This window comes from Mastigoproctus giganteus, chromosome 3 (genome assembly GCF_048544385.1).
Source record: "Mastigoproctus giganteus isolate SK-2022 chromosome 3, ASM4854438v1, whole genome shotgun sequence".
Classification (NCBI taxonomy): domain Eukaryota; kingdom Metazoa; phylum Arthropoda; class Arachnida; order Uropygi; family Thelyphonidae; genus Mastigoproctus; species Mastigoproctus giganteus.
The window spans coordinates 235,426,324-235,442,799 of record NC_143577.1 but is presented as its reverse complement, the minus strand read 5'-3'; the positions used below and the strand labels follow the sequence as shown (position 1 = coordinate 235,442,799).

Sequence of the window (16,476 nt, the reverse complement as noted above, 5' to 3'; positions counted from 1 at the left end):
CCTTTGTGAATTGGGGATACATTTGCACACCTCCAGTCTTTGAAAACCTCCCCTGAGTCCAAGGAAGCTCTCATAATTATGGCTAAGGGTTTGCTTACTTATATTGCTGCCTCCTTTAATATAACTGAATTGATCCTGTCCACTCCAGGTGCCTTTTTTAGGTTTAACTTCAACAATTTCTCCTCCACTTTGCTCTCAGTTATTACAAAATCACTTAGCTCCCTGTTAGAGTTTGATAAACTTCTGGCACTCCCCCTCAATGAATAACTCCTCATGTGTGAATGTTGATGCAAAATACTCATTCAGTTTATCAGCTACCCAAGCATGATCATCAATAGTCAACCCACCTATGTTAAGTGGTCCAATCTGATTCATCGCCTTCCTTCTAGAGTTTACGTAAGTAAAGAACTATTTGCTGTTTTTCTTTGCATCCTTTGCCAAGGATTTCTCGTAATTTGCCTTCACCTGCCTAACCTCCTTTGTGACTTGATTACAGACTAGTTTATACCTGCCATAGGCTTCTGTGTCACCCGATACTTTATATCCATTTTTATTCTCTGCCACGATCCTCATTAGTTCATCTGACTTCCATTTAGGCCTAAAAACCTTGAACAGTATTTCTTAGTTGGAATGAAAGCCTAGTAGCATCCAAAATTAAGTCCCTGGAGGCTTCCCATTTAGAATTCAACGTTGGTAGCATCATCAGTTGATCCCACTGTACAGAATTTAAAAACTGTCTGAGACCCCTGTAGTCACCTTTACGAAAGCAAAAGCCCTTCCCTTTAGCCTTGATGGTAGTTACATCTTTAAGTAATTCCCATATCAGTACATTGTGATCATGTCACTCAGTGGTTCCTTTATCTGCAAATTCTTAATGCATGAATAATCACTGCTAATCAGATCAAGAATATTACTCCCTCTGGTTGCCACTCGAACATGTTGCTGTAGAAAACAGTCATCCAATAAATCCACAAAAGTCTTGCTAGTGTGCAAGTGACCAATCCACAAGTTCCAGTCAATATCTGGAAAGTTAAAATCCCCCATTATACGACATTTTGATTTACTGTCCCACTCTATTTCTCTGCACAATTGCTCATTATACTCATCAGATTCATTAAGTCTATAACACACCTACTCTCATTTTTCCTTTCCCACTGCTTATGTCACACCAAACAGACTCAACATTGCATTGTCCACCAACATCAATTGGATGTACTTCCTTATATTTTATGTTTTTTAACTAACAGCATAACCCCTCATCCCTTCCTGTCCTGTCTATCCTTTCTGTACACATTGTACTCCCCAAATTCCAATCCAATTCTGCACTGCTTATGTCTGTGTGACACCATATCTCTGATATCCCAACAATATCTGCCTTTGATGTCTTGACTAGCACTTCAAGCTCATAAAATTTATTAACTATACTCCTAGCATTGGTGTACATGCAAGTATACATGCACCTGTTTCTACTCTTAATTACCCTAGCACAGCCCATGTATTTATTTGTTCCACTATGACTCCCAGCTGTCTTGGAAATCTCCATTGTCTTGCTTTGCAGACTGCTGCTCATTCTAATAGAAGCAGTGCAATAATCACTTTTGCCTATGCCTGCGGCCACTATTAACCTTTTAGTCTGTGTATCCCCCCAAGCTATCAGTTTTCGACCCACCTAACACTGCCTTGATAGCATCATATGAGAAAACATTTGCATGAGTAAGGAAAAATGGATACAAAATTATTGAAAAAAAAAAAAAAAATGGAGAAAATGAACCACGTTGTGGAAAACTAGTGCTAATTAGTTTTTCTGATAATGGAATTTGAATTATTGTGAAAAAATAATTGCCAATTTGTAAATAAGCCAAGGAAGTTGAATATGGGTCCCATAATTAAAGAGAGTTAATTACAAACTGATTACAACAGTATCAAAGGCAGCAGAGAGGTACAAAAAAAAACTGCATACACAACACACCTTTTGTTCCACTTTTTTATAATTACAGGAGACAAAATAAGTTAGACAAAATTCAATTCATTTGATCAAGAAAAAAGCCTGTAATGAATTGAGTCTGTGGTTTGATATCAAACACATCCTGCAACAACAAAGTGCTGAGAACCAGTGTACATGCACCTATTCTTATTCTTAGTTACCCTAATACAACCCATGTATTTACCTGTTCCATGTTGACTAACAGCAAGCCTTGAAATCCCCAGTGCCTTGCTTTCCAGGCTGCTACACATTTCAATAGAAACAGTACAAGAATCATTTTCATCTCTGTCTGCAGCTATTGTTAATCTGTCAGTCTGTGTATCTCCCACAAGCTAGCAGTTTTCTGATCCACCTAACACTGCCTCAATAGCATCAGCAAATATTTTTGTACCCTTTCTATTTAAGTCTATTCCATCCCTGTAGAAGCAGTCTCTCCTGTTAACAAGCACAGACCAATCTGAGAAAAATTCTACCCCACAAGCCTTGCACATTTCCTCCAGGACCAAATTGATTGACAATGCTCTCATTATATACTTCCTCCTGTCGTGCCGGGGCAGAATTGCAGACACTTTCAAATTTAACCTTAACTCCTGACTTTTCCTCAACATTGTCCTGTATTTAGCATTAGCAAAGGCACATGATGCAAGAAAGCAAGCTTATATAGCATCAGCCAAAAAAAAAACACCCTTATTTCACCCATCGACTCGCTCCAGATGTTTGTCAAGTTCTGCCTTGAATCTCTTTAAGCTATCAACCTACACAACAACAGATGGAAGTTTGTTCCAACAATCAACCACCCACAGGCTAAAGGCAAACTTCCGCACATCCATCCATCCTACAACTCTCTTTCCTCAATTTGAATTTATGCCCTCTCAGACGATTATTCTGAGCAAGAGGGAGAATCCCATCAGCATTGAGCATGCTCAAACCATTCAAGGCTTTATACACCTCAATCAGATCACCTTGTAGGTGCCTAGTCTCCAGACACTGTAATTTGCAAAACTTAAGCCTTTCTTCGTAAGAGCAACCCTATGTTCCATTCACTAATCTTGTTGCCCTTCTCTGTACTCATTCCAACAGCTCTACATTCTTCTTAAAATTAGGTCTCCAGACCTGTATAGAGTACTCAAGGTGTAGCGTGACCATTGCCTTATACAAGGGGATAATCACCTCCTTATCCCTGCTAGAAAAATTCCTGTATATAATTGACAAGACACCATGAGCTACTCTTGCAGGCTTTCTGCACTGCTCAGAAAACTTCATATCTGCCTGCACAATTATTGAAAGAATGAAAAGGACCCCCAGGTCCTTTTCATTCTCTACCACTGTCAGTGTAGTACCACAGAGTTGTCTGGGGTTACTGCTTTCCATATGTAGTACTTTACATTTGTGTAGTACCACATACGTTACTCTGGGGTTACTGCTTTCCATATGTAGTACTTTACATTTGTCAATGTTAAACTTCATTTGCCACCTCTCAGCCCATCTGCTCAACTTTTCTAGATCCTGTTTTTGTTTTGTTAAGTGAGTAAGCAGATCTCCTACTCTTAACGTCATTAGTGCCAATGTGTATAACAGTATCATCTTTTGTGTTTTAAAAGATGTTATGTGTTCTACAAGATCTTCAAATTTTGCCCCTGCAGACATACCCTGGTCCAATTCCACCTATTCTTTTTTCATAATATATTTCCAAATTCCTTGGCAATAGAGTCACCAATAATAGCTATATGTGGGATCAGTGCATTCTGCCCTGGGGGGTTGACTCTGTATTGCCTGATGCTCAAGGGTGAGCTCTGGCATTGAGTTGGGCAGCGGCAGCTGAAAGCTTGATGGGCCTCCATTTTAATACCTTTGAGGGCATCCACCCTACTCTTCAAGCTCTCATAAAGGCCCGTCACCACACTGAGTTGACATCTCATTTCTTCACACTTTGGCGCCTCCGTAGCCAGGTGGGAAGGAGCAGCAGTGCGTAGCACACGCTTTTTGATTAAACCGGGGTTCGAGCCCGTCACCACCAAATACGGAGGATGCGGAAAAGGTCTGGGAATGACCCCCGCATATCCCGGAGCAATATAGCCTTAGTTGCTAATGCTCCTAAAAACCAAATCACAAACACATCTTCACACTTTCTGCATTGAGCATGCACAGAGACCATCCCCCTTAGTTCTATCATGTCCTGTTCCAGAAAGTTTCACAAACATTGCACAAACAGCACATTTCTTCAGGTCGATTCATAGGAGAATCACCTCCTTTGGTTCTTTCCTGAGCTAAAGCACTCCCGCTGCTTTGAGCTCATTTCTTTGCTGATCTAGTCTGGGCCATGATTTCTGTTTAAATTCAATACAGTTGAGAATGCTACACTACACTAACACCTAAATGCAATAATAGCACTACAGATAGCCCTCGATTTATGCCAGGGTTAATTCTTGGGGAACAGGCACAAATGGAATTGGCACGAATGGAACCCTTTATATAATGAAGTCAATTGGAAATCACAGGATTAAGTTCCGGGCACCAAAAATTTTACCTACCACTTTGCATCAATTGTTTTATTTTATTAGCATTATTCATAGTTGTAGTAATAGTCGCTGAAGGCATATTCACGGCCCTACACACATTAGGGCAGCTTTCACCAGCTTCCATCCTCCGAATAACCTCCATCTTATTTTCTAATGTGATTGATCAACGTGTCTTTTTCATGCTTTCATTTGCAGTAGGATGAACTTCTTTTACCAGACATAGCATCTCTTTATTCTATTAAATTCAAAACTTTATTATATGATTGGCAAAAACTGCACACAGCTAGCACTATTTTTAATTATTATTTAATTTATTAATAGCACAATTAATAAAAAATGTTAGCTTAATAAATTTCCAACATGTGTAAATGGCTTAAACAAGAACCAACTGAACCTTCACCGCATGGACCTTTACCACATGCATCCATGAGTGGCTACTTTGAGGGCGGGAATCTTTCTTGTCTCTGATTGGCTATGATAGAGACAGGCTAATTGCTGATTGCCTCAGATTGTCCTAAATCATGTGAACAGTGCATGATACATAGTACAGTACGATGCCAATAAATTTTGTCTAACAATTTTAAACTTTCAATTTATAAAAAAATTGCATAAAAAATTTGCAAAAATATATAAATAAATAAATAAAAATAAAAATGGCCTTGTGGTTAGCGATTGGTGCTATTGCGAATCAGTGAAAATCAGACCAGTGCAAAATGAGGGCTACTGTTTGTTTGTTTGTTATTTGGTTTTTAGGAGCATTAGCAACTAAAGCCATATTGCTCCAGGGATATGCGGTGGTCATTCCCTGACCTTTCCACATCCTCTGTATTTGGTGGTTACGGGCTCAAACCCCGGTCTAATCAAGAAGCGTCTGCTATGCACTGCTGCTCCTGCCCACCTGGCTACAGAGGTGCCATGAGGACTACTACATGTACTCTAATTTACCAGTTATATAGCAATAATATGTACTAGCCTATCAAGTTTACATTATATGTATTACGCTGTCACAGTTACATTATATGTATTATGCTGTCACGGTTACATATTATGTATTACGATATACCATTATAGTATAAAACAGAGCTATGATGCTCAATATGTTGATTTCAATATTTGTAGAATTTGTAGAACAGGGTACAAGCTAAGGATAGGATACAAAAAACTACACCAACCAACAATAGTAACATCAAAAAATACTTTATTTCTGTCCCATATATTGAACAGTGGCAAAAACAGCTTAATAGATTCTTTAAAGATACCAAATTTAATATTGTGGCCAGACCAATACGAAAATTGCATGCTATACTGAACAATTGCTCAGTTCTTTCCTTTTTCAAACACAAATAAATGACCTGGTATACAACATTTCTTGCAGTGATTGCAACTTGTCTTATGAAGGCACAACTCGATTTCCGCTGAATGTTAGAGTAAAATAGCATGCATCTACAGTTTGTGCTTCTCTTTCAGCAGTGTCAGGATTAGCCTTTCATGCTGTTAACATAAACCATATTTTTTATTCAACTAAGCCAGTACTTAGTGTCCAACGTAATTATATGAAACTATTAATTGCAGAAACTATCGAAATTAAATTATTTTAGAATTCTATTAACATTCGCCATCCATATCTAAACTCCGATTTCTGATCTTTTACATGCATGCGTGAAGACAAATAATCTCTCTATTTAAGATTCAGGCTCACACATACTCTGTAATTTCCATTCCTGTGATCATGTCATACGGTCGAAGGAAAATCTTTTTTCAAAATTTATGTTAAACTTTTTAAAATTTTAAAATTAATTTTCAATTGTTTTTTAATTGTTTTCAATTGATTTTTTATTGTAATCATTTTGCATTAATCTTATATTCATTTTAATTTCTGAAGAGTATCATATGGAAGTGTTCTCCGAGATAATTTGAGATAATATTGAGATAATTTTCTCTCATTCTTCTACAGATATACCGTCATGTTTGTAAAGTTATAAGTTAATTACAATAGATAGTAAAATTATCTAACTAACACCATCCTACATGATTTGAGCTATCAAGATACCTTTACCACAATTAAAACACTAGAATTTCCCTACCATGCACTACAGTATAAGTTACGTGATACAATATTCATGCCAAATTACCGATACAGAGGTTCTATGTATATTAAGTCGTAACTTGCAAATCTCTGACTAAATAAAAATACACTAACAAATATGACTGACTATTAAGCTATTTATAACCTTAAAAACAGGAAGAAATAATTCAAGATTGTGCACATCTGATGTCATCTTTATTTTTGATCTGAACACAACTGTGAAAAATTCATTATTTTACTTTAAAAACATATTTTCATCATTTTTTATTAAAATAAACCCACCCTCTGCAGTGCTTTAGACATGTTTTTATCTCCTTCCTTATTGGGAATTATCTTCATTTTTGGTGAGCAAAATGTAAATGAAAAAATTGCTTCCTTCTAGTGGATACCAATACCAGAGGCTTCAATAACACAAAGCCACAGAGCATAATAATTGGAGGTACTGTCATAAACCATAAAGCTAGTGCAGTTCAATAATTTGATGCAAAATATTTAAAATTTAAATTCTTGGTTTTCAACCTGCTCATGTAATTATTGAGAATAGTGGATTAATAATAAAATGAATGAAATCCATATGATTAAAAATTTTATTTCAAGTAAAAATAAAGAAAGAAAAAGCAGACTCATCTCAAAATATGGTTTCTAAGTAAATATAGTAATTAGCTTGGTAGCTTAGATTTCATTTTTTTAGCTGAAACACTAATTTTAGAATAATAGTAATTTAATCATTGTTTAATTTTTTAGTTGTTTGCGAAGGCTTTCAGTGTGGACCCAATGCTAATTGTCAGGGAAAACGTCATAAAGCAGTGTGTGAATGTAGAGATAAATTCCAGGGAAACCCTTATGATATTTCAAGAGGTTGCCAGCGTAAGTTACTCTTTCCAAATTTTATTTCAGGTTAAATGCTCATATTTATTTAGATTGTATGATTTTCTTTGCTCATTGTTTCTTATTTCCCAGGTAATTTACTATGATATGTAAAACAAAAAAAGTCAGTAACCTTTTTGCTGATTAATGCAGTAAATTGCATAGTAAATAATAGATTAACATGCAATAAAATTTTCATATAATTATTGTTTTTAAGTGGTAACTATTTTGTAACATAGTAGGAAGATTCTTAGTCAGTGGTTTTGATTTGTTTTTTAATTAATTTATTTTTTTTTATGTACAGTTAGCAAATTAAATTAAGAAATAATTCAGTAATATTAGTGACTGAGTTGTTCAGTTGATGTACATTGCATTGCATTTCTGAATATAATAAACACGATTATTTCAAGACATCTTTGTAATACATCCTGTGAAGTATAAAAACTTACTACATATATTATCTGATAAATGGTGAAAATAATTGATTTTAATCCATTTCTTCAGAAATTTAATTGCAATCTTTATCAGATTTGAAATAGTAAAACGAATAGTCATTGGAGAATAGTAAGAAAATAAGCACTTCAAACTGCATAGAATGTGATCTGTCTTTAATTTCTTAAAAGACTACAGATTATTCTCAGACATTTCATGCTGTTTGTGTATGCCTGGTTGCCAAGCTCTGTAGCCCACTTACTCAGTCTTTCTCCTTGCAGTCATCCTTTTGCTGATCTCACCATTCAAGTTGCCTGTCTGGACCCTTTCAAGAAGCTCAATGTCTTTTTTTTTTTCAGATAAGGTCTCTATACTTGAACACAGTATTCCAAATGTATAAGGCAATTGTAAGGTCATATTTGGAATAGAGTGTTCAAGTATGGAGACCTCATCTGATAATATACATTGAGCTTCTTGAAAGAGTCCAAAGATGGGCAACTCGAATGGTGAGATGAGCAAAAGGACGACCATGCAATGAAAGACTCTGAGTATGTGGGATATGTGAGGTGACCTGATTGAGGTTTATAAAGCTCTGAGAGAGAGAGAGAGAGAGAGAGAGAGAGATATGTAAAATGAATGCAGGTGGAATTCTCACTGTTATTTCAGAACTTAGGGGGCATAAATTCAAATTACAGGGTTTGAGGTTTAGATTAGATTTTAGGAAGTTTTCTTTTAGCCAGCGAGTCATTGATTGCTGGAACAAGTTGCCCCTCACAGGTAGTTGAAACTGATAGTTTGAATAAATTCAGAGGTCAACTGGATAGTTACCTTTGTGAGGAGGGGAAACATAATAATTTGTATTTTCTTATTTACTTGTGGTTTTTTTTTTTTTTTTTTTTTTGCCAGTTCAGCAAAAGCCTGTGGCTTCCTTGCACTATATGGTGCATACTATTACCACTTCCTGTACCTCTTCTGCAGTGACTAAATTGCTTCTTATCACATCATCAGCTTCACCCACTAAGTTAGCATTAGCATTAGTAGAGGCACATTATGCAAGAAAGCAAGCTTATACAGCATCAGCCAAAAAAAAAAAAAAAAACCCTTTCCCATTTCACTAATCCATTCGTTCCAAATGTTTGTCTAATTCTGCCTTGAATTTATTTAAGCTATTAACTTCCACAATAACAGATGGAAGTTTGTTCCAGCAATGTTTAGTTAGTGCGTGAAGTTGGTAAGTTTTGTTACCACAAAATGTCTGAGAATAATCTGTAGTCCTTTAAGAAAATAATACAAATTGCACTCTATACAGGTGAAGTGCTTATTGTCTTATTATTTTTCATTTTGATTTAACTGTAAATCATGCTGCTTAATGAGCAACTTAGATGAATTTCATTACCAAGCAAAAAGGGTAGGTTATTACCAAATATTTGAATTCCCATTTGCTTATTGAAAAAAACAAGGGTTATGGCAGCTAATATACTTACTGAAAAAAAAAAAAAAAGCTCAAAAAGGTAAAATTTTAACATGTGTACATTTAAACACTGAAGAAAATTAATTGCAATTAGAAAAATTTTTCTAGTTGTGAAATCATTTTCTTATATTCATTTTCTTATTGTGAAATTATTTTCTTATATTCATTTTCTTATATAATTAATTTATTTAATGAACTAAGATATACATGTAAATAAGAATAAATGACATTTTAAAATTTCTTTGTAAAGAAATTCTAATTCATTATGTCATAAGAAGAAGCTTTACAAAAGCTTGTTGAGTTAACTGACAACAATTAGTTTTAAGACAATATTTCAGATCCTCTTCAGAGTCTATTATCAAATCAGAAAAAACAAATTATAGAGAATAAAATATCTAATAAGAAGGACCATGTTTTGCCCATGTCGATCATGAATATCTTGAAGGAGTGGCACTATTACATGGGAGATATTAAATATACAAGTAGTGTATTTTTAATTAGTCATAAATTAAATTATGCTAATTTAGTTAATTCTTGGGGGAAAAAAGGGAGGAATAAGGTAAAATATTACAATGCATTATGTGTGGAATAAGGGCAGCTGCATAAATGAATGTTACATAAATAAATAATATAAATTTATTTATGTAACATTTGGATCAAAGCTATTATTGCAAAGTGTTTCAGTGGGAGAAGGTTTCAAAAAGTTAAAAAGCTACACTGCTACCTGCTCTTATATAGGAAAATAGTGTGAAGATGTGATTAATGTGTCCAAAAGAATGACCAAAGCAGGTAATAATTATTAAAGAAAGATGATCATACCATTTAACTTAAAAAGATTTATAAAAATGTTCTAAAATTTCTTTGCATCAAGTTGGTTCCTCAGTTATTTAACAGGTTAGGAAATATTCCAATATCTTGTATTAAAATTGGCCAACATGTTACATAAGAAATACCAGTTTCACTAGCAACTTTTTGGATAGTTAAACATCAGTCACTTCTGATTAGATCACAAACAGGAGTGATTAAATCACTGGTTTTTGAATTTGGAGTGTGGCCAGAGTTAAGATCATCTTCAACAGACAAGTGGCCCTCTTTAAACTTTATGAACCACTGAAAAGTCTTTGAACAACACATAGTATCTTTTTTTAATACTGTTTTTAACTTTTAGTGAGTTTCTGTTGCACTTTTCCCTAATTCAAAACAAATTTGATGCAAATTCACTGCTCAATTAAATCACTCATTTTAAAACACAACAAAATACATAAAATACCTTCTATTCAATGCGTGCCAATTCATAGACCTCAGATAAATTAGTGATTCATGCATTACTATATTTTGGATGATTCACCATACATGTGGCAAATTGCATTTCTCAGTGATGCCATAATATCAGGCTGCAAAGTCAGTCCTCAGACTTTTTGATCACACCTTATATGTAAAACAAGACATTTTAAGATGACAGGTTTAATATAATTACTCCCATTAATTAATATAATTAATTATTTTTAATTATTAATTAATATAATTAATCCTTAAACAGGACAGTAATGACAAGATTAATATAATTGCAGTTAAACACAATAAAGATTGATAACAATATAGATGAACTAATTTGGCAATCTGTGAATAATTTCTTTTAAAGAAAACCCTTTTTTGCAAGGATTCTATATTGCTGCGATATACATACTGCAAAAGGGGAATAGAGATTTCCTGTCTATGTCGTAATGTGTGATTGGTTTCATGTCATAATGTATGAGCTAGAATATGATTTAAGCTGCAGGTTTTTTTTCCCATTTATGCTATTTTTCCCATTATTTTTGTATTATGATTGGTTGTATTAATGTAATTTACTGCATTTTTTATTTTCTTAAGTACTATTTAAATAATTTGTAGTCATAAATTTATCATTATTTTGATTTTTTTTAATAATTGTTGAGGAATCATCTGTTGCTTCCTTTTGAAGGTAGATTCTTCAATTTTAATTTTTCTGAATTATTGTGTGTATACTTTTTTGTAATTATATAATATGCATACATTGTTGTTTTATTTATTCTATTTGGTCATATAGCACCATCCCTAAATGTATGTGAAGTTGATGAAAATTGCCTTGATTACCAGATATGTCGAACAGGAAATAGTCATTTCAAAGATTGCTTTGGTAAGAGAAGTTTTTAATTTCATTAAAGGTTATTCCTGTTACTTATTATGAGGCATACAACGCAGGATCAAAAAGTTCCAAGACTTAATCTTTACTTAAACAAATATAATTGATATAAATAACTGCACATTGAATTTTTCAAAGTAATGGCCTTGCCTTTTTCATTTTTTTTTATTTTTTTTATTGGTGTTATTGTTATTAACTACAAAACAAGCATCTTTGAAGTCTTTTTTTCTGAAAGTTTCTTGACTGTATACGTGTGTTGTGGTTCTAGAAGCGTCGCTTTATCAGTAAATTGTCATTGCTTTAACCCCCCATCAGTTGCACTAGGTGATCACTTGACTTCTGACAAACACTGTTTTTTTTAAATAAAAAGTTAATTTTTAGTGTTTTTTTTTGTTGAATTAAATATGGTGTTTTATTAATTAGAATTTACATAATTTATTTTACATAATTTATCACATTTTTCCTTATTTGAAATTTCTTGAGCTATATACATTTTTTCACTAATCTTTATTATCCCCCCTCCCATTTCTCAATTTATAGTTTTTGAGCTGAATACCATATCATTATTTAACAAATATTGGTAGAGTAAAGTGTATGAGAGGATTTGATTTTTATTCTCAAAATTAAAAAAAAATAGCCAAAAAATTTTAAAAAGGTAGCTTCTGTCAGAAGCCACTTGGCCATCCTATTGTTCTATAAAAGTCATGCTGAAGGTTGAATAAGCAGGATCAATAATAAAATTACTTGAGATGACCTACTGAACTTTATTAAAATAAATATACAAAAAATAAGTTAAAAATAAAATAAGAGTGAATACAAATAATATAATAAAAATTATAAAAACATATATACAAGAGGAAATACGTTAAAATCACAAAATATAAGCAAGGTAAAATCAATTGAAAGCAGAAACGTAGCTTTCAAGGTGGTGTGCCCATTCATGGTTGAAGGAGGAACACCAAATGATGAAAGAAAGCAAGTTTGTTTATACAGCAGAAACAAAAAAAACACACACACACCACTTCCCACATTACCAATCAATCCCCCCTGTAATAATTTGTCTGATTTCTCTTTAAATTTATTAAAAGTACTCATTTCTACAATACCAGATGGAAGCTTGTTCCAACAATGAAGTACCTCTGGCTGAAAGAAAATGTCTGCACATCTATCCTGCAAACATCCTTTTTAAATTTAAATTTATAGTCCCTTATTTGTGTTGTCTGAGCAGGAGTAAGGATGCCCTCAACATTTTGCTTATTCAGTCCATTCACAGCTTTACATGCCTCAATCAGATCTCCTTATTGTTCCCTAGTTTTCAGACATTACAATTTGTAGAACTGAAGTCTTTCTTGGTAAGAGTACACTTTTTTATTCCCTCCACTAATGCTGTTGCTCTTCTCTGCACCTGTTCCAACAGATGCTCTTCCTTCCTAAAATTAGACTTCCAGACCTGAATGCAGCACTCAAGATGTGGCCTAATCATTGCCTTACACAACAGAATAATTATCTCCTTATCTCTGCTGGCAAACATTTTTATATTATTGACAAAACTCTATTAGATGCTTTAACAACCTGTCTGCTCTGTTCGGTAAATGTCTAGCTGTACAATTACCCCCAGGTCTGTTTCATTTCCCAGAATAACATTCCACACACACACACATTACCTGTATGGTATGTTATTCTGGGATCACTGCTATCAGTATGCAGTACCTGCACAATTACCCCCACATCTGTTTCATTCTCTACTATCTTGAATGTGGGTGGTATGTTATTCTGGGATTACTGCTACCTGTGTGCAGTACCTTGCATCTGTCAATGTTAGACTTCAACTGCCACTTCTCTGCCCATCTGCCTAATTTTTATAGATCTTGTTGCAATAGCATACCCTGATTATTTTCAATAACCACTCTGTCAACCTTTATATCATCTGCAAACTGACATTAAGCCTGATATGTTATCATGAATATCATTAATAAATATTGAAAACAACAATAAGCTCAGCACTGAACCCTGAGGGATGACTCCGCTAATAACATTATCCAACGAGAGCAGTGCTCATTGATAACCATTCTCCATCTTCTCCCATCCATCCATCCATCCATCCATCCCTCCCTCCCTCCCTCCCTCCCTCCCTCCCTCCCTTTATTCATAGCAGTAACTTGCTCTTAATGCCACATTACTTTAATTTGTACAGCAGTCCTTCATGTGGATCAGTGTCAAAAGCTTTTTTTTTTGAAATCTATGTATATGATATCACAGTTACTTTTTGCATCCAGTTCCTTTGTTACATCATAGAGTACAATCAGATTAATCAGACAAGATTACTCCTCAACAAATCATGCTGTGATTGCCATTAAACTGAATTCCTGTCTTGATGTTGCTGCATTACTTCTTTAACTAGTGACTCCATTATTTTTTGATGGAACAGAATTCAAGCTTACAAGTCTGTAATTACTCACTTCACCCTTTGATCCCATTTTGTGAGTTTGGGAAGATGTTTGCACACTCCATTCCATAGTAGGGGTGTGCAAACATCCTGAATCCATGGATGTTCTTATAATTATGGCTAAAAGTTTGTTTACCTCTTTTGCTGCCTCTCTTAATGTAATTGGATAGATCCTAACTACTCCAAATGCCTTATTTACTTTTAGCTTCAATAATTTATTTAGACCTGTAAATCCAAATTTTTGATTTCTGGGAGATATGGAAAACTTCTGTTGAGAGAATTGATATTTTTCCTGTGGTCCACAAAGAGAACACCATGTTTCATCTTCTGTTACTGTTGTTTTTAGAAAGTCTTTATGATGACAAATTTATCCAGTTCTTTTTGAAAGTTCAGCTCTTGTTTCCATTTAATTTGCCATTAAAAACTTATGAACAAATAAGGTGTATAATCTTTTCATGTTTAAAATATCATATATTGTATGTTTGGCAACTACTCTCTGCTGTTGAGAGGTTTCTTCACTACTTGTTTCAGTACTTCAGTGTATTGTGCCTGACAGTCAGCCCAAATAATGCTTCTGATGCAAGAGATAAATTTATAATTTGATATGCAAGATCTCCCCCAACCTGCATCATCCTCAGTGATGATGTATCCTTCTTTAAGGTCTTATGCCATTCAGATATCCTTCCTCTCAATGAAACTTTTTCATTTTGACCAAAATACAGCCTTTGAGGTTGATTTCTTCAATAACAAAAAGAAAAATTTGTAGCTCTTCATCAAAGAGCTCATTCAGAACATTGATGATACTAAATTATTTATCATCAAACAGATATAAATAAACCTTTGTGCCTGTTCAACCAAAATGCCACCTACTGTAAAAAAATTTAGACATTCTAAGTTACAAAATCAAAAGGCTTTCTTATTTAATGTTTGGATGTTTTTAACACATTCACTCTGGGTATTTTTGATCCCACATTGTATACTTAGTTTCTTTTTTTTTTTTATAGATAATCCATTATATTGAGTGTTTTTTTGTTTGTTTTTAGATGCATGTAATACTACTCAATGTGGACTAAATGCTATGTGTATGGGTAAAAATCACCGTCCGATCTGTCATTGCAAGCCTGGTTTCTCAGGAAATCCAGTTGATTTTAGTATTGGCTGTCAACGTAAGTATTTAATCTCATATAACTTCGCTTTGAAAACTGTATAAACTATTTTAGAAAAAAAAAGAAGCACGAAACATAACCCCATGCTTTTGCTTAAATACTTAGATTTCTTTCTCTTTTTTTGCCATAGCTATTCCTCAAGACAGATGTAAGAGCAATACACAGTGTGCTTATGATGAAGTCTGTAAAGTCACCAGAATTGGCATTAAGGACTGTATAAGTAAGTTTTTTTCGTTAAACTGGTTCAAGTCAAAATTAAGTTTTTGGTGATTAATCTTTATCAAACACTTATGATACTGTTACATTTCTATTAGACTTTTTTCACTTTTTTGACTGTTTTAGGTATCCATATCTGGAAATTTTGATTTGTAGAAAATAAGGATTTCTATTCAGTGAGTTTGTACATACATGTGTGTTTAACTGTTTGTTTTAGCTCATGTGATCTCAAAATGTAGCTTGTCATACATCACTCCTCAAAGTACTTAAATTTTCACTTTGAATCCTTATATTCAAGAATAATTATATGATCATAATGGAAATTTTTACCATATGATCCTGGAGTATCTGATCAAGATGCATCAGTTTAATTCTATTTATTCACTAACATTTGGTCAGTGTTTCCCAAATCTTTGCAGTCTAAAAACCCTCTTTGCCATTTGATAATTTTTAATGTAAATTTTGTGTATCACATAACATTTCACAATTACAGTAGATATTTTTGCATTCCATGAGCCAATCTTAAGAATCATTTACTTTAGCCTAATGCATAACATAAAAACTTAATAGATTAATAGAAAAGCTTAAAAGCATTAATAGAAAAGCTTAAAAGGTTAATTACTTCCAGTTTTCTTCAAATGATTTTTAACTTCCTTTTTATCAAGCACAATCTAATACATTGTACCTAACATATTTGTATTGGGTTTTAGAACATAGCATTCTTTTGCCCAACCTTACAGAATTTAGAAAAGGATTTTATTCTAGTAACTTTGCTTTATTTTCATTCAGTCCCGCAACTATATTTTGTTGTATAATGGCCATTTGAAAGTTTCCAATTAACTTTTTGTTAGTTAACATTTTTTATATTTTGATGCAGTAACGCATAACTAAAGTTGAGGATTTTTGCATGAAATATATTCTCTGTTTTTATTGACTGAGCTACTTTTGAAGAATCTTCAAAATTGGTTTGGAGCCTGCCAAGAAACCATTCTGAGCATCTTAGAAAAAAAAATTTGAGAAGATAATCATTACACATTGAAGCCCTCTTGTATTTGCTTTGAACAGTTTGTTCTCATCTTTTTGCGTTAAACTTCAAATTGTGTTTTTAAAAAATGTCATATGATA

General features: G+C 33.6%; 1 protein-coding gene across 3 annotated transcripts in view; it reads left to right on the top strand.

Annotated features, from left to right (window-relative positions):
• LOC150088897 (uncharacterized) overlaps positions 1 to 16,476 on the top strand; it is a 599,507-nt gene that overhangs the window by 235,856 nt on the left and 347,175 nt on the right. For all 3 annotated transcript variants that reach the window (XM_090369705.1, XM_090369706.1, XM_090369707.1), the window contains 4 exons: positions 7,334 to 7,456; positions 11,428 to 11,517; positions 15,013 to 15,135; positions 15,266 to 15,355. In XM_090369705.1, the coding sequence (XP_090225831.1) occupies positions 7,334 to 7,456; positions 11,428 to 11,517; positions 15,013 to 15,135; positions 15,266 to 15,355 (426 nt within the window). The remainder of the gene's footprint in view (positions 1 to 7,333; positions 7,457 to 11,427; positions 11,518 to 15,012; positions 15,136 to 15,265; positions 15,356 to 16,476) is intronic.